Here is a 22,487-nt window from a genome sequence, read left to right as displayed (position 1 = left end):
TTTTGGGAGGAGAAGCATTGACAAAATACCAAATTACAGTAGTATCGTATTTATTTTTTTTTAAAGATATTACTACTGTGGTGTAGTCAGTGACTCCTGCAAAATTATCGACTAGCCATTCAAGAAGTAGCTATGATTTTTTTCTTTTATGACAAAAATTATATTCATCTCACTCATTGCATCACGCAAGCGAATGCTGCATAATTGCGCGTAAAGCGTGTAGGAGTTGTGCTTGATTTCGAGATTCCAGGAATAGCAGATTTAGATGGACCTACAATTTGAACATAATGACTATCAATTAAGCAAGGTAAATACTGTCTAGTGGCTATATTTTAAGTAGGATACAATATTTGAGCGATATTTTTCAATATATCAAGGATAAAATTACCTGTTCGGACCCATTATATAAATAAACACCGGAGTGAAATAAGTATTGGGAAGTCTTTTCCGGTTTGCATGCAACCTGTATACCAATTCGAGAGATTAATATGATAGCAATGGTAACAATTATTTCCCATTCAATAGCGAATTCATACCATTTTAATATACTGCTTGAAGTCTGTTGCAACTAGTTTGTTAATGGATGTATAGAGATAGTCATCCCATACGCCTTTCATCATTTGAATATAATTCCAGACTGCTGTTCTCAATACTTTTGTGTCTGTATTAGTAGTATCACCCATTCTGCAATAAAAGAGTTTATAAAATCATTATCTATAATAGCAAAGCTGGTAGTCACTTGATAATTGCATCGTCTTACTTGTTATAAGTTAAATTATAGATTATTCGAAATTTTTCATCCAGTAATTCGATAATATCGTTATAGTATCGACTAACTACAGAAAATCCTTGATCTTCCCAAGAAAACTCCTGTTAAATAGATAATGCAAGATTATAAAAATTTAAGTTGATGAAATATTTTTTTTAATTACATTTGAGATATAGCCTGATACGTACTTGAGTGCGTAATGCCATCTGTTGTCTATCTTCTAAACTTAATTTGGCAAAATCGGTCGATTGTTCAATAGATCTGTTGTCCATAAAGTTATCAATTATAGAAATTTTGGTATCCTCTATTTCTGATTCGTCGGCCAAATGGTCAGCTATGAAAAATGTATGAACAACATTTGAGTATTACCAAATACATGCTTTTAATATGAAAGTATTTAGAAATATCTGGTTACGTTAAAATTTTCTACAATAGAGAATTTAAAAAGCGCGATTAAAATAATGAATAATTCTACTAGTAATTTTATGCATCCATAACAATTTTAATAATCAATCTATAATTATGTTATCATTTGTGTACGGTAGCGATACGAATAATTAATTAATTATTATTATACGCCAAATAAATATCAATCCTAAAAAACTAACTTTCTTGTCGAAAGAAAAGTTCAATTTCTTCTAGCACTTTATCTTCAGATAGTAATTCATGACGTTCTTGTAAACTTTTATATTCCGACATGACTGCAAGTAATTTTTGACGTTTTTCTTCATCAGTTATATCTAGCTTTTTCTTGGTTTGATTCATTGCATGAACTAAATTATCCTCATCATTCTTTCCATTAGCAGCCATTTCAGAATACGTATGTCCATCCTTGAAGTCAATTTCATCATGTATTCCACATCCGTAATAAAATCCTACCACTGACACTACATGACTAACAATAACAACAGCCTGTACCAATTCGGAAATAGACCAAGCACTTTCCCCTACTACAAGCTCCTGTTAAAATTAAAAATAATAATCTTGTCTATACTCATATTGGGAGTAGTGATTGATTATATAGATTATTTATTATTTTTCAAGTAGTAATTTTGCTGCATACATCGATGTGCTCTTTTTGTATTGTCCATGGTTGATAAGTCAGACGATTGAGTAAATCCTCGAAATTGATCAATTTTTGCGAAGCATTGCTTAATCCTTTCAACCAGTGGATATCTCTCTGGTATAATCGAAACGCTTCCGCGTGTAACTGCATCATATACAAGCAGTTATGCCTACTAGCGGCCTATCAAAATATTCATATAAGAAATGTATTTAAAAGCTATATCAGAGAATGTCCTAATTATTCACTTCTAGTTGTATCATTGTGCATAGATTGAATTCTGAAGCAGTTTATGTAGTTGAAATGGTGATAAGCATATTATTGTAAACTAAATTATTAGGCTTGATTCCTTTGATAGGCCTGCCCTTCCTTACCAATATAGCAATGTAATGCCTCCAATGATGAGGTAATAGTCCAGGGCCATAAAACAACTGATTATGAGTTTCCTGGAATATTTTCATATATTTCGGATGACAAGACATTACCCTTGCAATGTTGGTAATCCTACCAGTAGTAAGGTAGGATTCAATAAAAAGATTTTGAACCTATATAAGATGCATAAGTAGAGCAAGGCCAAGAATTCATATTACATGTCGAGGAGATTATCAAGGAAACTATTTGCTATCATGTTATTTTATAATTGCAAACTTATTTAGGGGTAAAAGTCTAGCTACAATATTTTTTCTATATTGGGTAAAATAAGCAGAAAAACAATAAATTACCGATTCCTCCATGGTTTTATACACTTCAATCTATGACAACAAAAGGTGATAATAAGCATATTAATAGTGAATAGTAGAAGATAACAACAATTTGATCATTTTTACTCTCGATAATTTCTTATCTAGTACACTATGCTAAATTAACAATAAAATAATTTCAAATTGTAGAGCATACTTGTCTACGATAACTAACACCAGCCAACTCGATCTACTGAACGAGCTTTACATGACAATTAATACTGATTCTTCAGTGTAAAATGAGTTTGGTACAATGTCGCAAGTTAAACGTATCTTTCTTTAGTCTACAAATTTGCTAGGAGAATTTTCTGATTTAAAGTGATAGAAATGGTCGATGTTGCGTCATTGATATACACTCCCACAGTATATTCTTGGTGAACTACAGTACAATATAGTAAGAAGCTCTTGAATACAGTACACAGTACTGTAGGATTTTATTGTTGCATTCATTCAGCTTTCATCAGCTACAGTATTTGGTATTCTAGTTTTACAGTGCATAGTGTTACGGACTTCCAGATACCTCTAGAAATTCATGACAGTCGTTGTAGTCACGTACTGTACAGTACTGTACGTGTACTGTACTGGTGCAAGAAGCTCTTGAATACAGTACAGTACTGTAGGATTTTATTGTTGCATTCATTCAACTTTCATCAGCTACAGTATTTGGTATTCTAATTTTACAGTGCACAGTGTCACGGACTTCCAGACGCCTCTAGAAGTTCATGACAGTCGTTGTCGTCACGTACGTGTACTGTACTGCTACAGCTAGTCTTGTTCAGAGCGATGTTTAGAGTAACGTATAAAAAGTTTTCTTTTATCTCTCTCAACAGACTACAGTGCACTGTACTGTACTGCGTACTGTAGAAATGTATTGTCTCTCTCAATTAATGACAATGAAGTTGGCAAGCAAGAAAACATGCGCAGTAAAGAACGAAAGCGGATATTGCATCATCTTTATCGGCTTTTACAAGATCGAGATCTCTCACATTGAACATGCCGTGCTTTGAACTTGAAAAATAACCCAAAGAAAAATAAAATAAATAAACTAAATCCAACTATTTTGCAGAAATCAACCCTATTTGTTGAAGATGTTATACTCTAGTCTAAAATCGATAGTAATCCATCACACGAATAGACTAAAATAAAATATAATTGATCAACCTTGTCACATTGATCCGTCAACTTGTTGGGCATTGCATTCGTTAACTACGATACTGTTACGTACTGTGGCTACAGAACTTGCAATTCTTTATCCCTTCATTCACGAACACATCGATCTGCATGAACAGTAAAAGTGAACAAGAACTTTGCCATGGATCTTTCTATCGTACGTGATCCACGCACTGAAAACTGACAAAGGGATTGAATTAATTCAAGCCCTGTGCCGTGTCCCGTGCGCTTCTAAAAATATACAAAAACGTATGTAATGTTGTAAAGTACATACTCGGATCAATAAAAGTAGGCGTTATAAGTGTGTACAGACAGATTATTCCATTGTACGTGATTCGTTGTACAGTATAATGAGGAAGTTACGGCGCATAGAAATGAGTGGGTGAAATCTTTACTTTTCTCCTCGAATACGTTGTATATATATCGTGCATATGTCCGTAAAAGTGGATGACTTAATACATGTTAACGTTAACTTACAGGAAATGCATACTTAGATAAAAGGAATAATGTTGATATAGTTCTAAATCAGAAGCGGTACGTATTTTGCAAGAGTGTGAATAGTAGGTAGACCAACGCACTATTGGAATGATGAAACGTTCAATAAAAGGGGCAATAGCAATGCTATAACTTAACATCGACCGCTCACAAGACTAGATAGGATGCTAAATTGGCATGCAGATTAACCATGCTAATGGTGTTCAACTGACAAAGATGAATCATTTGGCGGGGAAATTATGCAAGGTGTATCTTGACCATTGCATGGCATATTATGGATAGATCAACACTATGAAGCAAAATTGAACAAGTTTCATTTAGCCACTTGTTTATCACTCAGTCGATTAATTTATTCGTCAGTCCTTCAAATCACCCACTCAAATTGGCACTCTTGACATCGTTGCTAATACGGAATGCTAGCGATCCATCGCCCAATCATCAAACTACAGTACACTGATCTTGTCATAGATAAATTAAAATATCAATTGCGGCCACCCTTCTTAAGCATAAATCGTTTCGCAAAAATATCCTATCAAAATTTTAAACGCCTAATATACTGTAGCTTGCCCAATACGTTGGGCATATTGAAATGAAAGCTGCTTCCTTAAAGTGATTGAAAATTTTTAATATGGTTATAGAATGACTATCGTGTACATAAAATATGGTGCAGTGTTCATACGATTAGTAACCCACCAAGATGGAAGCGAGTGATAGGAATAATTATGACTCATACATGTAACTAGGTTTAGTATTTTCCGTGGTCAACATTGAAAAAAGTAGATGAAACTACATTTTTTAACATCCAACAAGCACGTATACTAGTAGTATAGTATACAGTACAATAAATTATCAAATACCTCCGAGATATCTACAAATTTCGACGGCCTGTTTTGTAATCTTTTAGGAATGTCGATGTGGTATTCATTCTGTAAAAGAGAGAGATTGCAAATTAAAGAAAACAAATATGATACAACATCATTTACCAATTGTCCCACTATATACGAGTACTACATGTACTGTACTCGTAATTGATCAATCAATCGCTAGTTCTGTACTACTACCAATCAAATACGAATAACTATCGTTCTACTAGAACTAAGTGAATAGAGTTGTCCATCAACTATTATCACAGGCAGTCAAGTAATTCATGGCAATCATTTAAATAAAGTGAACAGAAGATTGGGTGATATTCTACTATATGATCAAAACAATCATGATTAAAAAATTTTAAATTACTATATAGTGTCTTTCGCGTATACCGTACTGTATTAGTTTATCAGTAGTTATCATGCCATCAATTTTCATGATGGTTAGTTATAAGTAGCAGTTGCACATACAGTAGACAGTAGTATCAACACTAAGATATTAATACTGTCAGTTCAAAATCTTCATTTCTGTAATGGATGACAAATCAATAAAAATCCAATTACGACACAATATAGTATTACAATACCATTGTGTATTAACAACTATCTCAGATTTTTGTAATACGTTGGAGCGTAGTTACAGCTAGAAATTTAAATATAGAAAGTTAGCAGTAATTATGTAGCAGTAAGTGGTTTCATGATATTATACATATATATCATGTACGTATGGTGCAAAGTAGTTCACAACGATTCGATGAGTTGCTATTTGCACTGTACAATATTATTTATTTATGATGATGGCATTCTACAAAACATTAGTTTCAATTCATGTTCATAACAAGAGTAGTAGTGAGAACAACATTGATCCCAGGAGTGTCGTGATAATGCAATAGGTTGAATTTGATGAACATAAATCGTGCAAATCATAGTTACTGATTCAGCAAATGAGTGCACCGTGCGACGTAGCATAATACACTGCAAAAAGCAAAAGAACCTCAATCATATTACTTTAAGGTTAAAATAATAAGTTCGATTGGAATGTTGGATCCAATTTTTGTCGAAGCTACAGCATTGATGATGAATTAATGCCAAGGAATCTGTATTCAAATCTTCATTATACAGAAGCTGTTCTATTAGTGAAAAAAAAACTTGTACGAGATAGAGCATTGACTTGAAAATGATGCAATACTCGTCATTGTACGTTCGTCAATTCTTTTACTACAGTATCTACCAGCCTGTACTAACACGATTTTATATGGGCTCATTTCAAATTCATTTAGCTATCGAATGCATTCTTTTTCACCTTAGTCATTTGGTATCAAAATTCAAATAAAATTGTAGGTTGTTTTTTGCGCTGAAAAGCTAAACTGACCTATCACAACGTATGTCTGCGCAAGATTGTGGCTATTTTGACAGATAGTGTACAATTTTAAGGGAAGTCCAACGTTGAATGATTGGTATGATACAATCAATACTTTCGTCACAAATATCGTTTAGTGCCAACATGATGATTCAACTTCAAACGATTTCAGCTTATGACAATAAAAATGCTATTGGTTTACCTTTAGATCCTGTAATAACTCTTGACATTTCAGACGTTCTTCTTCATACGGACATTCGTAAGATATTCTTAGTAGAGTACATAAATAAGGCTTTAATTTAGTTTCGTCCTCCAGATCAATTTGAGTATTTCTAGCCCATTCACACATTAACTCCATGATATGTTGCATAACGTTCTGTCTCCCATCTGTATCGCTATTTTGTAGGGCAGTGAACAATTCGAAACCTTCGCATGACATCAAAGTATCATCGGCCATCTTCATCTTCACAGTGGTTGGTATCGATAAGAAGAGTAGGACAAGTTCAAATGATTACCTAAACAACAAGCTGCAAATGGAACAAGCAAAAGCACCCGCAACGTCCGTATGTGCGTACGTTGACGATGATAAGAATACAATTAACCCTTATTCTATTGACTTGTTGAATCGTTATCCAAGTTGTGTTGTAGTAGAACGACAACTATTCAATATAAGAATGATGGATCTCTCTACTAACTCATGCATACATCAAATGATCGCCTACCAATTCCTGATACTCATTACTTCCTAACTACAAGTAATCTCAACCAGTGAGCGCTGACATCACTTGAAAGTCATGACTGCCAGCTTGTAATGGTCAAAAGATGCGTTTAGTGGCTTATCAAGACGAGTTATCACACCGGTGAGTCAACTACAGTACCGTACTGTACCCACTGGTTTCCACAAATGCTTCAATAGGATCATTTGAACTCGTAAAAGAATCTTCTACAGTGTACTGGAACAGTACAAAACAGTACAGTACAGCAGACCAACTTCCTCTCTGTTTACAGTGTACAGTCTAGTCGTTTCGAAATTACCTAGAAACGGTCTCTTTATACTCTACTCTATAGCAATTGTCAATTTGATGCATTCTGGGTTAGGTAAGTTAGCACTCTATGTTGTTTGTTGTTTTTCTGAACAGAAATAACAGTAGGTAAATAAGCAGAATGATCATAACTGGTAAAAGTATCTTCCAGAGTACTGTACACTGCACAGTACAGTACTTTACTGTACGTACAGTACACTGTACTGTACAGTGTACTGTACTGTACTGTACATGTACTGTACAGTAGAGAACCTCCAAGCTCGACAGTACGTACAGTAGTACGTACTGTACGTACTGTACTGTACTGTATAAGGTCCTCGCGTACAGTACTGTATACTTTACAGTCATACTGTATTCACGGCAACGGACAGTTTGATGCATACAGTACTGTGTAACTGGGTTAGCAAGCTAGCACTCCACAGTACTGTACTGTATGGTTCGATGTTGCTAAATTCGGCAGATCTCATTTGCAAGGAAAACCAATGTCGCTTTAAGCCTAATACTTTTACAGCCATAGGGTGACATGATTTTTAGTACTGTACCACGAGTCCCTCAGACATGCTGAGCCGGTGAGAACTGGTGGCAAATTTTAGACCAACGGATACACCTACTATTCTGAATGTGAATGATTTGGATCATCGAGCCCCTAAAAGTAACCACTTCCAAAATCAGTCCTAAAATTGCATCTCATCACAGAAACGTATACCTGCCATTTTAGGACTGATTTTCGAAGTGGTGGCTACAGGACTCCCATCCCGTTTCACATACTGTACATATGGCAATCGTTTCAAATGTTTTACTGTACAGTACAGTGTACAGTAGTCTGACTGTAGAATCTACAGTGTACTGTACTGTACTGTACATGGTTACTATGTTCCGTACAGTACTACAGTATACAGAGCACAGTATACCTACTGTAGTCAGAAGACACGGTCATGACTCAGTAGTAGTCCGATCTGTAATAAGAATCTCTACTGCAATGAGTGGGGAGTCCTTGTCTAATGCGCATGCCAAAAGCCCTTTAGTACGCACGATCGCGTGGCCGCCCCGTATAACACCATGTGGAATACTCAACTCCTTCTCTTTCGGTAAAGCAAGTCAAGGAAGATGGGTTTCGAGAAAGTAAGTAGAAAATGAAATGATTTTTTTGACTGTTTTATCCACAATCGTCCTTTATAGATTAAAGAAATAGATGTAGATTTCTTTAAGTTACACTGTACGATTCTCCATGTTACCATATAAATCATGATATTTTAGTCATTTATATGTATACGCAGAGACTTCTTTGATAATGTGCTGATCGTTCTCGACCGTTGAACGGCCTCGCTCGTGAACTTTAGAAGTCGTAAAAGCTGAAGCGACTATACAAGCCTAAACTTTCACGCTTTAAAATACGATTGAGGAGTCAAAATGGAATCATAAACATTTGCGAATTATTGTATATGTGGTACTGTGAAAGAATCTGAAATTTCGACACAGAGATTATCATGAATAGCTGTATGGCAATGTATGTCAGAGTACTTTATACTCGTACAGAACCTATCTGGAAATGGCACATCGTGTACTCCATTTCTCACGTTGCACCATTATTGTTGAAAAAAGTTCCACAAAACTATGAATATTTAGGTTCTGCACTCAAGTAAATACATTCAATTCTCGAGATTGTATGTCCGATATCTCGCTACCACCTTAGATGGTTATGATCCTATCATTTCAAGTACGGTATATTTATATCATCCAGTACAGTAGTGGTGTTTTATTCGCTAATTCTGAGGTGATCTACAAAACTAGAATTCCCACACTGCAATGAAGTTGAAAAATAATGTTATACTGTACTATACGTAGGTGATAGAAAATTGGTTTATCGTGAACAAACTGAATAAATTAATTGCTCTCTTGAGCTATATGCCATACTCATGAACTCTTTAGATCAACGGTCCAGAAATAGAATCTAGGATGTGTCCCATAGAATTAAATTGGTTCAAAAATTGACGTTCGAGTATACAGTATAGCCGTATAATTCGAAATATCACCCCATTTTTACTGACTCCAAATTCACCATTGCTGCATGCTATCCTATGTCGATGTACAATGTAATAATTTCTCATGCATTTCAGTAAGCCCTCGGTCTCCTCAATAGTACAACTGTTAGGCAATCGACTTAAAAATAGCTTTTATGTTTTACTTCATCACACTGCCGTAATAGAAAATGCATGAACAAAGATCATAATAATTGCAATTGATGGCTGTTTCTTCAGTCCCATGCTTATTTATATCTCTATGTAAAGTCGATGTTAATAGGACTTGATAAAAATAACTAGTTTTACATTTGAACCTGCTACAGATTCATTTGTCTTGATTAACTCTTTTTGATGTTCGCAACCTTAGCTTTTTTATAATCATGAATCGTGATGATATGTCTTGCTCGTATAACGCATTATTTTTTGGTTATTCTTATACAATTAGGCAATTATCATTGACGGCAGGAATCACTTATTGGGCCGATTAGCTTCTACAATTGCTAAAACAATTTTAAGCGGTAAGAATGAATAATTTCAAACTAGCATCGATATACTAACATTATCATAAATTTATAAAATAACGAACGTACGGTGATTAAAATTTAGGTCAAAGAGTTGTAGTAGTACGATGTGAAGAGTTGAACATTAGCGGTGGCTTCTACAGAAATAAATGTATGTATTGACGCTATCTAAATGGTCTTAGGTAACAGCTTGTAAACTCATATTGTTACTATTCCTTTCATTACTTGCACATTTTTAGTGAAGTATCTGGATTTTCTGAGAAAGCGTTGTAACGTCAATCCTAGAAGAGGCCCATTCCATTTCAGAGCACCTAGTCGTATCTTGTGGAGAACCGTACGAGGTTAGCCAATTAAAAGAGATCTGCTGCCAGTAGCAATTTATCGACAAAGTAATCGTAATAAAGGTGACTTGAACTCATTTCTGATGACCCTGCGTTATGTAGGTATGGTTCCTCACAAAACGAAAAGAGGTGAAGAAGCTCTCAACAGATTGAAAACATTTGAAGGCATTCCAGCTCCTTACGATAAAATGAAGCGTTTGGTTGTTCCTGCTGCTCTGAGAGTAGTCCAACTTAAGCCACGTCGTAAATTTACCGTAGTCGGTAAGTTATCGAGTGAAGTTGGTTGGAAATATAATGATATAATATCAACTTTGGAGGAAAAACGAAAGGCTAAGGCAAAAGCCTTCTATGAAAATAAACGAAGATTACAGGTATGACTGAACGCTATCCAAGATTTGAATGTTTACATATTGCGATGCTTAGGTGAAAGCCTATTCCTAATTATATGCTACTTGACCATTTTCAACAGAAATTCAAAAGGGAAGCTGAAGCTGATAAAGCTGATCAATTGAAATCAGTAAATGAAACGCTAGCAGCTCTTGGTCACAACTAAATTTACTGTACATCGTTTGTTAATAAACGGCTCTATCTCGGGTCAAATTGATAAAAATATTTCGCTATTTCCTTCATTGAGTACTATTATTACAACCTAGGAATTTTTTGATTTCATACTGTGACATCAAGGGAGTTTAATTATTAAGTATTGCTTTTTAGTTTCGCATGTAGTAATCGACATAAATCTGTAACTCCTGTTGCACTAGCTGCAAATATACTTCGTGGTGACAGTCAATGAAATTTAGGTGGTTAGACCCAAAGGCCTTGTATATCTAGGTGTAACTTGTATTGATGAGTTTGAAATCATTTAACCTGATCAAATATAATAGCAAAATGGTAAAATTTATGATGCTTATAATAAGTAAGATACTATCGGTAAGCGTGCCATCTATATCCAATCTACAGAGCTATAACCTTTATTTCTAGAAGCTGAAATACCATAGCGAGGATGAGACCGATAGGGTCTTACACAAATACTTGTACAGTATCTAATTTCTGGAAACCTCGATTTCTATTTTTAAAAACTAGTATGTTTTTATTCTACATTTGCATGTAACTGGATTTACTGTCTGAGAGCGTAAAAATCTCCAGACATCAAAATCTATTTGGTATTATAATTTAATGAATCATGGTATGCCCTATCATCAGTTTGGGCAATGCATAATCTTCAGACGTAAACTATCGTCATCGTGCATTCACGGAATTAAAATTACTGTATCGGTACAATTATACTGTACTTCCATAAACATTAGTTCAACCGAATGACTTAATGAGCTTTTAATTTATTACCACAAATAAGCAAAATACTGTTTCACTTAATTGAAAAATGCACGTTCGTATACTCTGTACTTGTATCGTGTGTTCACGCTGAACACTTCGGTAGTACAGTATTACAGTATATTTCACGCAGTTTGTGGTTAGTGATATATAACTTTTAGTACACATACCATGAAACAAAAGAGATTGAAGATTCATCATATACAGGTTGCCAATGCGGCAGTAACTAGATCGCATGGCTGTTATATTGCAACTATCACCATCGAAGTTATCAGAATATGAGTGAAATAATAAGTTAGCGTAAGCCAATAAACCTGCAAGAGGGAGTTTTAATTATCTAAAATTTAGCATCCGTTTCTGTAAGGATATTACAGTTATGCCGCTACAGAACAGCAACTAAGACCGAAGTATTTACAAAAAAAACCCACTATATGCTTGCTGTGTAGTACTCATTGAAATATTTTTAACTTCTTTGAACTGATAAAACTCCACACTCAACAAGCTTTTGCAATTTCTCCCGTAATTCCTTAGGAGCGGTGAATAAATACCTATGTAGAAAAATTATGATAAACGCTTTAAATTTATAAAAACGTTAGTTGTCTGACACAGAAATGGCGACTACTAATGCGATATATTCTAACTTTGTAAAATATATACGGTAATGAACTAAAATTTGATTTTTGATTATTACTTTTACAACAGTTTGATAATATAATCTTACTGCTGAGCGGCTTCTGGATTACGTTTCAGAAGTTCTATGAATTCTTTTACTTCAGAATTGTTTAAAATTTTTGCTATCTTGGGATCGGATACTATTTGTTGTGCTCTTATATCTTCTGGCGAGAGCTTCTTCGGAGTAAGCCTATTTTCCGTTGCAGCTGCAGCTTCGTTCTGATCTAATATGTATAACACTACTATTAGAATATAATATTTTTCAGAAAGATATAAAACATTGTCATACCTGATTTTGAGGGATCTTTATCTTTAGAAATATTAAGAAAATGATTTCCCATAAGTTGGCAAAAATCTGTGAAAAATTGCTGAAGCTCAGGGTCACCCTGAAACTGTTTCATTGCTCCTTCACGATCAGTTTCAAATTTTTTTAATGCAGCAACAAAGCGTGGATCACTTATTTGCTTATGCATACGAGGATTCGCTTGTATCTTGGTCAATAAATCATTGGTTACCCAGTCTAAGGTATGAAGAAAGAAAACCTATAATTATGATATGATACTAAAGGTATACAGAATTATATCATAGATCAATCGTTATTTATTCTTCTTCGCTTAATCTTAACCATGATTGATAGCACGATAAACTCTGTCCGTATATAATTCATTCAATTTTAAATGTATGTATAAGAGATACTACAGCATTGATATACAAAATCAAATTTACCATTATTTTTAAGTAACGGATGAGATTGATTTATAGCATCCTGAACTTCTTGAAATTTTAATTCATCCTCTTTTGATTTTTTGGGCTTGACAAATTCCAAATCATCCTCTTTTGCACCTTTACCTCCTTTTTTTTCAACTTTACTATGAGATTTAACTTTAGCTGGCTTCGAATTGAGAAATCCGCTTTTAAATCCACCAAATTGGCTACTTTGTGTTAAATTGTTCTTTTTAGCTGTTGATTCATTACTAGCCTAAAATGTACAAATACAGTAATATTAAAATAAATAATCTAAATGAAGCTGAAAAAACGTAACTAGCATCATGTACTCTGTTACCTTGTACTGAGTAGTTTCTTCATGCTTAGTATCCGTTATCGCAGACTGGCCACTGGGGTAATTAGAGTCAACTGTATTATATGAAACTTCTTGAGATGTTTCTGTACGCATTGCTTGCACTTTACCGATCAAGTCTGACATATCCTCCAGTGGAGGCACATCTAAGAAATAAATAATAGTTGAATACTAGCCGGATAACACCCACATTTCAGGGATTTCTACAATAAAATTGCATCTCTATACCAGTAAGTACGTATAAACTATGATAATGTAGCAACATCTGCAGGTTATATTGTAACATATTCACTATTTTAACATTCTTCATATTTGTTACATTAATATCTTATAGCCATGCATTGATAGATATTTAAATCGGTAACACTACAGTATTACACACGATGCACAAAGCATGTTAGAGAACTGTATCGAGTCATCATCGTTAAAGTATAAATCACAGACTTACCAGAATCATCATCTATTTCCGCCATATGAAAATGCAGTCAATTCAATTACAAGAAAAATGAATTATACGACGTATCTGCAAGAAAGAAAACGATACCTCGTAACTTTCGATGCTGACAAATTGCACCCGATCAATCTTACAAAAACTTAATTAGCAATTTTCTTTCTCTTTTTAGTCTGTGTACTGAAATGGGCTAAAAACAGTGATATCGTAGTACTACAATTTATATAATATGGTTCTGGTGTAGGTATAGGTAAAGTTGACGTTGACCATTATTATAATTATTTATTAAGCTCATTTAAACATACAGTATAGTACTATACCCGTAAATTCACATAGTAAGACAGGCATATACACGTACACACACGCATACGCGTATTTAGAACCCATTAACTGTCATGACTACATATCTTAATATTTCATATCTTGACTTACTGAACTTTAGATTCTATGTGCATTCATCTAGTCGGTTAACTCATATACTGTACATTATCTTAATTGGAGACCAAAACGGAGATTAAATTCACGAAAAATTAACATGGTACCGTGGTTACACGTATCTTAGTAACGTACCGTAGGTTTCATTTCTTTTAACTCTGCTTCCATACAGAATACAGTACTGTACAGTGTACAGTACATTGCCCGTAACAAATACTGTACGCAGCTGACACACTTGTACTGTACTGTACACTTTGCTGAGGTGATCAACTCTTTGCGCCTCAACTACCGTACTCAGTATTGCTACCCATACAGCAGCTAGCACAATAAAGGTACCATAGAGGTAATAAACCTCTTACCTCCATGAAGATTGGTTGATGCTGCACGCGTGCGTACATGCCTTCATCAGCAAGATCGAGCTAGTAACTGGACTAACCAAGCTATCATGGCCGACAAACGTGATGCTGGCGAGCAAAGGCGTTATGAACCTGAGTCTGGAAAAGATAAAGATCAAGAGAAAATTGTACCTGTAGATAGGAAAAAAATTTGTCCCTTTCTCTTAAGAGTATTTTATAACGTTGGAAGGCATTATAGAATGGAAGAATATTCTAGAGGTAGAGTTCCAATGAACGAATTACAAATTTACACGTGGAAAGATGCTACTTTAAAAGAACTGATGGGTTTGATTAAGGAGGTTAATAGCGATTCAAGACGTAGAGGCACGTTCTTTGAATTTGGTATTGTCTATCCAGATAAGCGTGGTGGTTATAGATTAAGAGATATCGGTAAAACTATCTCTGGCCAAAAAAGCGAAGGAGACCAAATCACTCTTGGTGACCAATTTCAAATTGGTGATTATTTAGACATCGCATTAGTACCACCGCGTATGAGACGAAGTCGACCATACTAAAGCTTTATAATTATATCTCGTCTTTAGAAAGATGTCGATGATGTAATTCGACCAGACACTAGATTAATAATTTTTAAAATAAGAATGACAGGCTGTAAAGTTTCTTTATCTGACATCATTCGACTGTTATTGATAACTTTGAAATCATTTTGTATCATGCCTTATTCCGGTTGTTACTGTCCATAGTATTCATGATCAGTTAACTTCTGTGATCGTAAGCGTTTGGCCATCACATTGACGGAACAATGTTAATTACTGAAGATCCTACCATACCCCAAATGTTAGCCTAACGTTAAAAAGTATCTGGTCAATTAATTTATCTCTTAATTTCGTTCATGGAGAAACTTAGTGCTTTTTGAGATTGTTTTTATAGTACGGTTGTTGAGTTTGCCATCCTGTACTTTTCTCATTCAAAAATTGGTATAGTCGATATTCCTTTAACTATTTCCTCGTAGTCCTTACTAATGGTCCATCTTTTGTTCAATATTATTTGTCTGCTAGTATCACAGTTACAAAGAATAGATACTTGGCACTAGTATGTGGCAATCGTTTATTGAAGTACGCATATGATTAAAATTTTTTGTACAGCTAGCTGTTTGCTGAAGTTTTCTACTAGTCATTGTTGCGTCAGTATCGTATTTCCTTATTATTGCAAGATATAAACGTTTATACTTCTATCGAATCCTGTATGATTGCATATTCAACTCAGCCGGCCAATGTTGATACATGTTTATGGCCTTTTTATTGTACGGTAGCTGTTGTACTGTACATCACCTCAAAATAAATGCCAAGCCAATCACCATTTACATAGGGTAGCTAAATTAAGAATGCTTCTTAGGATATAAAGAGCTGTAACGGATGCATGCTAACTTTCTTTAACACCTCATCAGAGTGTAACTTTTACATGTTTAAAAATTATTCCTATCAAAGTGTTCTGTATCTGGTAGTTCTTGTGTACCAGTTTGAAGATTATAATGATGCAATTCACCTCAAAGCTACCTACAGTGCACTAGACTATAACTTGTAAAATGCCGGATTGAAAGTAAACTATGTAATACATTAAACAATAACGCAATCATATATTTAACTTCTCTAGTAAACCTTGTTTACTTCTGTAGCATTTCATAAAATGTAACGTGCTCACGAAACCGTAACTACACTATGCGTATTCTCAAGACATTAGAATTTCAATCTTCTAACCATGACAGATATAATATACATTCGCAAACTGCAAAATTCATGCATAGCAACAGAAGGCGGTTTACCATACTATATACGTACATTATAGAACGTCATGAAATTTTATATTCGTTTTTAATCACCTATATCTTTTAGAAGATTTACAAGCAAATTAATACCAATGAATAACGATACTACATCATGACTGCACCCCATACCATTTTTACTGACTTTCTATGCTGTATCATATCAAGATCCATTAAATTTATGCATTACGTAGGTGTTCAGATGATCGACTATGTTGAGTTAGTAATTCTTTTAACATCGATCGTAGATGATCTGTCCAAACTTTAAAAGGACAGGTGACTAGTTAACAATAATCACCATCCAATACGGTCGATATCAGATTTATAAGATATGCAACCATGCATTATGCTTATCATTATAACTAGTTTACAAAACTGCAATAATCCATGATAACCATAAACTTATGGTATTAATTTCGTTTCATATCGTAATGGAAGGAATTGTTATAACAATTTCAAAGAATAATACGCAACAAATTGTTGAAAATTTGAATTTTATAACAATGTTCATATGTTTTCAGCGGTCCTGTATGAAAACTGTCGACTAAATTCTAAACTGTAGAATTAATATCTATAGTATAAAGCTTTAATATCAGGTAAAAGATAAATTATCCGAAGATTCGGTGTACGTTAATTAATCATACAATATAAAATAAATTTAAAACGATGACCTAATCCCATAACTTTATTAATCCATCCCAACCACATGTAATCACTTTCGATGTTTCATGAGGTAGCCAACAGCATCCGATACATACTTGATCATGAGCCTTAAATTTACTAATATAAAAAATTGATAATTATTATTTTGAGAAATAATAAATTAAAATCACAGTACTTTATGTGAATCTAACCTATATACTTTCGTTGATTTCCAATCCCAAATGAATAACTTGCCGTCTGCGTCTCCAGATATCACGTAACTAGAAACAAAATAAGAAAAATATGTTAGCAATACGCGTTCAATTGTGACTATCTATGAATTACCAATTCGTAACTTAGGTGCATACTATATATGAGTAGGTATTCTATTGTAGCTTACCTTCCATCTGGTGAAAAATTAACTTGGCATGCATATCCAGCAACCATGTGACCTTTAAATACTTTCTTTCGGTTCATTCTCATCTTACTTAGCGCGTTATATATCAGTATCTGATTATCCATAGATTGGCAAGCTAGCCATTTTTCTGGTGCGAAACGAATAGTTAAAAATCTTAACTTTAAAATAAAATAAAATCTATGCTAGAATTATGACTTTAATAACTAATTTCACTTAATAAAATAAAATTAGGTCTACATACGATTAGGTGAAAGAGTTACAGCTGGTACAGAATGCATGGAAGGATCAGCAATATATTTCGAATCTACTGGAATATCCCTGTTATGGAAGGAAAGCGCTCAGTAATAATGTACTGCAGCATCGATGACGATGACAAGAATGTATTTAAAGTGATACATACCATTCCCAGACACGTAAACTCTTGTCGTCTGAAGTACTCACAAATCGTCTATTGTCATCTATAAATGTTACGGTATTAACAGCACCAAGATGCCTAAAGTTGATTGATAAATTTAAATTGTCTCAGATTTATAAATCAATAGCCAGTGTAAGATAACAAGATGTTAGATTACCTATCATATTCTTGCACAATTTCATTAGCTCTCATATCCCACTATATAAAATGTAAGCCGACGTCAAGCTAGAAGGCAATGCTTGCTCGAAATAATACAAGAGTTAAGCTACATCGAAAGATCCAATACATACCGTAACAATTTTTTTATCTGCTAATCCAGCTATGAATAAATGTTGTTTATCCTACATAGAATGATGGACAGCCATTTCAAAATCGTGATTGCAATTGTTTTAAGAAACACTTCGATATGCATTACCTCTTCCGGATTAAATTTGACACAGTAAGGAATCCTTTTGTTAGTAAATTTGCCTTTACATTGACCTAAAATAGTATGTACGAAATATAACGTGATCGAATATCAAGCTAGTTAACAACAATAATATAGAGCAGCCTACCAGTTTCTGTATCCCATAGCTTTATATAACGATCATAGGCTGCACTTAAAAATTCAGTGCCATCATTATTAAAGCAGATATCCCTAACAGCTTTGTCATGTCCTACGAAGGCATAAATTGAAAGCGGTTTTAAATAAAAATTTTTATAAATGAAAATATTTTATACATTGTAAAATCTATTCTTTCGAAGTATACCTAGGTAAGTACGAATGCATCTTCGATTGCCGTATACTTCCCATAGCTATTATTAATAATAAATTTTTCATTATCTTTTACTATCATACAATATCTATCCCAAAAGCATAACAGACCTTAATTTTACTGTCCATACTACAGGACAGAAGCAGATGACCTGAAAGTGGGAATAAACGAATAGCAGATACGCCTTTTGTATGACCAGTCCTGCGCCATTGATAAGAAGGAGTACGCGTGTTAGACTAATCAGCGTGTAACAAATACTTATTTACCGGACCTTTTAAAGAGATACATTATTCTAAGTATATACGTGTATATTACCAAGTATGAATATGCTTCTTCGGTAAAAAGCATTTTTCCGGTGGTTCTTCGGAGTTGAGTCTAACTCCCATATCTTGAGGAGGATGCAGGAAAGATCGCCCTTGATAATCCAATGCATCTTTTACTGCGGGAGCAAAGTCAGCTATTAGTATTAACCCGATTACATTATAGTAAAGCATCCTAATTTCTTAGATTCGTTATCAAAGGCAATACATATATAGATGCCGTACTGTGAAGTGTGCTTCTTTCATCGACAACAGTCTCTTCCTTCTTTTTCTTGCTTGTTACTGTTTTCCAATCATCAAGTACAGCCTGCTCTTCCTACATTGATTCAAAAGATGTACGCAAATTTTCCTTAACGTTTACGCGATCGCATTGTGACAACCAATTTCTTAAGATAAAGCAGCATAACTCACCTCTGTAGGTTTTGCAATTTTATTCTCATCAACATAGCCTGCCCAAGGACCTATAGTATGTATACAAAGTTACGTAATCTAACTAAAAAAGCATCCTATAGATTCGTACTCTTACAATATTAGTAAAGTACAGTATTTACAATGGCATAACAGTGCGTATAGTGGTTTATCAGCTAAGATTCAGACCTTTATAACAATCAATATCCGATGGATCTCCTCGTTCGCCACGCTTTCTTTTCTCAATTCCGAATCTCTTACCAGATTCAAAAACTGTCCTTCCTACACATTAAAGATTGATTAAACTTTCAGTTCATATCGAGTTTAATCTTTAAATTAAAAATGGAAGAGAATCCAATTTGAAAAAATACATGAATTAAACTTTCATTACCGTCTAATTGACTGGCCATATCGATATCGCCGATAATGCTAATTAAGGATCGTAGATAAGTTAATGTAATTCAAAGAGCACATAAGTAAAGACCTTTGAGATTGTTTGAATTAATTCAATCATTATTGCAGATAGTACGAACTTATTTCCAGAAGAATTGCTATTACCAACAGAAGGGTCTAACGCGTAACCTGCATTTAATGTAAATAATAAATAAGCAATAGATTAGGACAGTTAACCATTCACCTATAATAATAGTAAATTTCACTATTAGTAATAAAAAATAACTGGTTTAGGGTATATTTATTACCGTGGGTAGAAAATGTCCTTCTTTGATTTTCAAACTGGAAATCATTGAAATGACTATCTTCTACATAGCCTAAAAGGTAGTAAAATTTACATACATTAAACTAAAATGTGTTGTATAAAGAGTTACTTGGTCACTTTATAGAAGAATTATCTTGAAGTTCACACCTGAGAGTGTATTTTTTGGTGCCGCTTGCTGCTTGGTTTTGAAAGGATTTAGAGGTCCAACCTAAGCTCATCGATGCGGTTTCATATACAATTAAGTATTGGTTTAAGAATTGATAGATAGAACATTACAGTAGAATGCTGGCAATATTTACAGTGCACATGGATTTATCATTTGTAATAACCCTCATATTAAATTCCTTTATTGTGTATACCACAAAGCAACTTTGCTATAGAATTACAGTACTGTAATATTTTCAAAATGTTCTTACATCAAACTCATTTACAGTGTGTAGTTAAATATACTAGGAAATAACTTTGTAGTCTATGTATTGTTAGTCATACATGTAATGTAATGAATAAAAAAGTATAAGCAGGCCATGTCAGACTCCAATGCAAAGGTTAGAAATAGAGTATGTCAAGCGTATTTTTTTTAGGTCAGTTTGACAATATGTAAATGTATAGTGCAAAAGAATAGCTCCTTTGAATACTACTTGACGACGCTGTGTCGTTCATACATTGTTACATATGCACGCAATTGATCATCTATACTGTAGTAAGTAATAAGTATATCTAGCTAACTATCCAGCATGGGTTAGCAGTGCTGTTACATGCGCAAATACACATTATTCCATTACGATTTTTCTACTTATTTACCTCCGGTTGAAACAGTTCCTCATATTTAGGATTATAGCTGACTTCTTTTGCGTGGCTATCGATCTTTCGACTAATATTTACACTTTCCTATTATACAAATAAAAGGAATATTAGTTATTGCATGAGGTAATCAATAGCTGGTTATGTCGAGGTTAGACTCCAGTTCCAATGAGATGACCATTGGATTAGCTCCTATTTTTATCTATCATCATTGAGTTGATCCAATATCAACTCTGTTTTACGTGATAACCTCTTCTTATTGCATACTACACATGGTCAAAACTCTATCCAAGATCTCCATGACATACCTTAATTAAAATTTGTGGTGTACTATTTAAATTGAATTTTTCTTTAAGAGTTTGAAAGTCGACATTGCTCGTGGTTATTGAGCTTTCTCCATCATGACTACTGTCGCTACTGCTATCATAAGCATTCACAATATCATCCATTTTCGGCGGCGTTGCAGAGGCGGCCAGCGGCTAGCAGGAACTGAGTGTATACCGGAGTGTACAGTGTACCGTAAAGGGGCTACACTACAGTACAATATGGCTAATATGGAGTGACTGTACTGTACTGTACTGTACACTGTGCAGTACAGTGTACAGTACAATATACTGTATTCAGTACTGTACTGTACTGTAGTGCATGCAGTCATGTCACTCACGTACTGTACAGTGTACAGTACTGTATGTACAGTACAGTACTGTACGTTACTGTACTGTACTGTACTGTACTATACATACGTGTGTTTTCGCTAAAGCTGTGATAGTACTGTATAGAAATTGGTAATGGATAGAGACATAGTATGCTTTTGACTGAAAGAAGCCATTCTTTCAGCACACTGTGCAGCGAGATAAATTTCCACGGGCAAAATCGGGGTGAACAACTAAAGTTATGATTTGCTAATAATTCTATTGAGATGTACCAGTAGGATAACTGTAGAACATGATTATGATGATGAAATTGGAGTTATGAAGCCACACTCTTATAATAATTTTACTCAATTTAGGCATAAATTTTGCGCACACTATTTTATTTTTCTGTTGTTCTAGCCAATTTAATCTGGCTGTAGTGTACAGTGTACTGTACACTATACACTGTACCGTACAGTACAGTACTGTACAATGAGCGCACTGTAGCGTTGGTACTGTACACGGTAAAAACTTCAAATAATCCACTGTCGCGCCACAAAGTCAGAGGTCGCTGTACTGTACACTGTACAGTTCACCCTCTTGACTCAGTGGATTGGTATGCACGCTGACACCGGCAAGAGCGTCATACTACTTGACTGACATGTCACTATCAAAGCGTCAACCTGCTCGAGAGAAGTCAGAGGTGAAGTCATCTCAGCTGTCGTGTTTTTATATCAATCACAGCGCTATAATATTTGGACAATCTGCTCTCTGTTCGCTGATTTTATCCGTTCAATTTCTTAGTTTTAGCGGCCTATAAACTCGAATTCACCTCGATTTTTAGCC

At 34.4% G+C, this 22,487-nt stretch overlaps 6 protein-coding genes across 6 annotated transcripts; 2 read left to right on the top strand and 4 right to left on the bottom strand.

Annotated features, from left to right (window-relative positions):
- Positions 1-181: 181 nt before the first annotated feature.
- Positions 182-2,368, bottom strand: TRIADDRAFT_25289 (uncharacterized protein; the record flags this gene model as incomplete). The annotated part of the gene is made up of 8 exons (XM_002112423.1): positions 182-271; positions 389-463; positions 537-684; positions 761-870; positions 958-1,073; positions 1,378-1,729; positions 1,833-2,015; positions 2,207-2,368. Coding segments are annotated over 8 exons (1,236 nt in total), but the record flags the coding sequence as incomplete, so codon positions are not given.
- A 2,350-nt stretch (positions 2,369-4,718) lies between these two features.
- Positions 4,719-6,920, bottom strand: TRIADDRAFT_56495 (uncharacterized protein; the record flags this gene model as incomplete). The annotated part of the gene is made up of 3 exons (XM_002112422.1): positions 4,719-4,766; positions 5,095-5,163; positions 6,666-6,920. 3 exons carry the CDS (start codon positions 6,918-6,920, stop codon positions 4,719-4,721), a joined length of 372 nt encoding a protein of 123 aa, XP_002112458.1.
- A 1,687-nt stretch (positions 6,921-8,607) lies between these two features.
- TRIADDRAFT_36021 (expressed hypothetical protein) lies at positions 8,608-10,999 on the top strand. The gene is made up of 6 exons (XM_002112857.1): positions 8,608-8,628; positions 9,973-10,045; positions 10,134-10,199; positions 10,288-10,389; positions 10,492-10,760; positions 10,859-10,999. The coding sequence occupies exons 1-6, from the start codon at positions 8,614-8,616 to the stop codon at positions 10,940-10,942; spliced, it is 609 nt and encodes a 202-aa protein (XP_002112893.1). The 5' UTR covers positions 8,608-8,613; the 3' UTR covers positions 10,943-10,999.
- A 1,185-nt stretch (positions 11,000-12,184) lies between these two features.
- Positions 12,185-13,944, bottom strand: TRIADDRAFT_56493 (uncharacterized protein; the record flags this gene model as incomplete). Its single annotated transcript, XM_002112421.1, has 6 exons — positions 12,185-12,269; positions 12,443-12,635; positions 12,683-12,913; positions 13,120-13,372; positions 13,457-13,617; positions 13,920-13,944. The coding sequence occupies 6 exons, from the start codon at positions 13,942-13,944 to the stop codon at positions 12,185-12,187; spliced, it is 948 nt and encodes a 315-aa protein (XP_002112457.1).
- Positions 13,945-14,802: 858 nt separating this feature from the next.
- TRIADDRAFT_50312 (uncharacterized protein) lies at positions 14,803-15,267 on the top strand (the record flags this gene model as incomplete). The annotated part of the gene is made up of 1 exon (XM_002112856.1): positions 14,803-15,267. One exon carries the CDS (start codon positions 14,803-14,805, stop codon positions 15,265-15,267), a length of 465 nt encoding a protein of 154 aa, XP_002112892.1.
- Positions 15,268-17,203: 1,936 nt separating this feature from the next.
- On the bottom strand, positions 17,204-21,458 carry TRIADDRAFT_26041 (uncharacterized protein; the record flags this gene model as incomplete). The annotated part of the gene is made up of 21 exons (XM_002112420.1): positions 17,204-17,312; positions 17,387-17,455; positions 17,575-17,719; positions 17,834-17,910; positions 17,993-18,085; positions 18,165-18,205; positions 18,298-18,348; positions 18,423-18,487; positions 18,562-18,663; positions 18,757-18,802; positions 18,873-18,963; positions 19,078-19,201; positions 19,308-19,398; positions 19,494-19,543; positions 19,680-19,772; positions 19,882-19,919; positions 20,024-20,072; positions 20,192-20,260; positions 20,356-20,416; positions 21,010-21,096; positions 21,318-21,458. The coding sequence occupies 21 exons, from the start codon at positions 21,456-21,458 to the stop codon at positions 17,204-17,206; spliced, it is 1,692 nt and encodes a 563-aa protein (XP_002112456.1).
- Between the last annotated feature and the right edge of the window lie 1,029 nt (positions 21,459-22,487).

Source organism: Trichoplax adhaerens, genomic scaffold, assembly GCF_000150275.1.
Source record: "Trichoplax adhaerens TRIADscaffold_5 genomic scaffold, whole genome shotgun sequence".
NCBI classification, from domain to species: Eukaryota; Metazoa; Placozoa; class Uniplacotomia; order Trichoplacea; family Trichoplacidae; genus Trichoplax; species Trichoplax adhaerens.
This window is presented reverse-complemented; position numbering and strand designations above follow the sequence as displayed.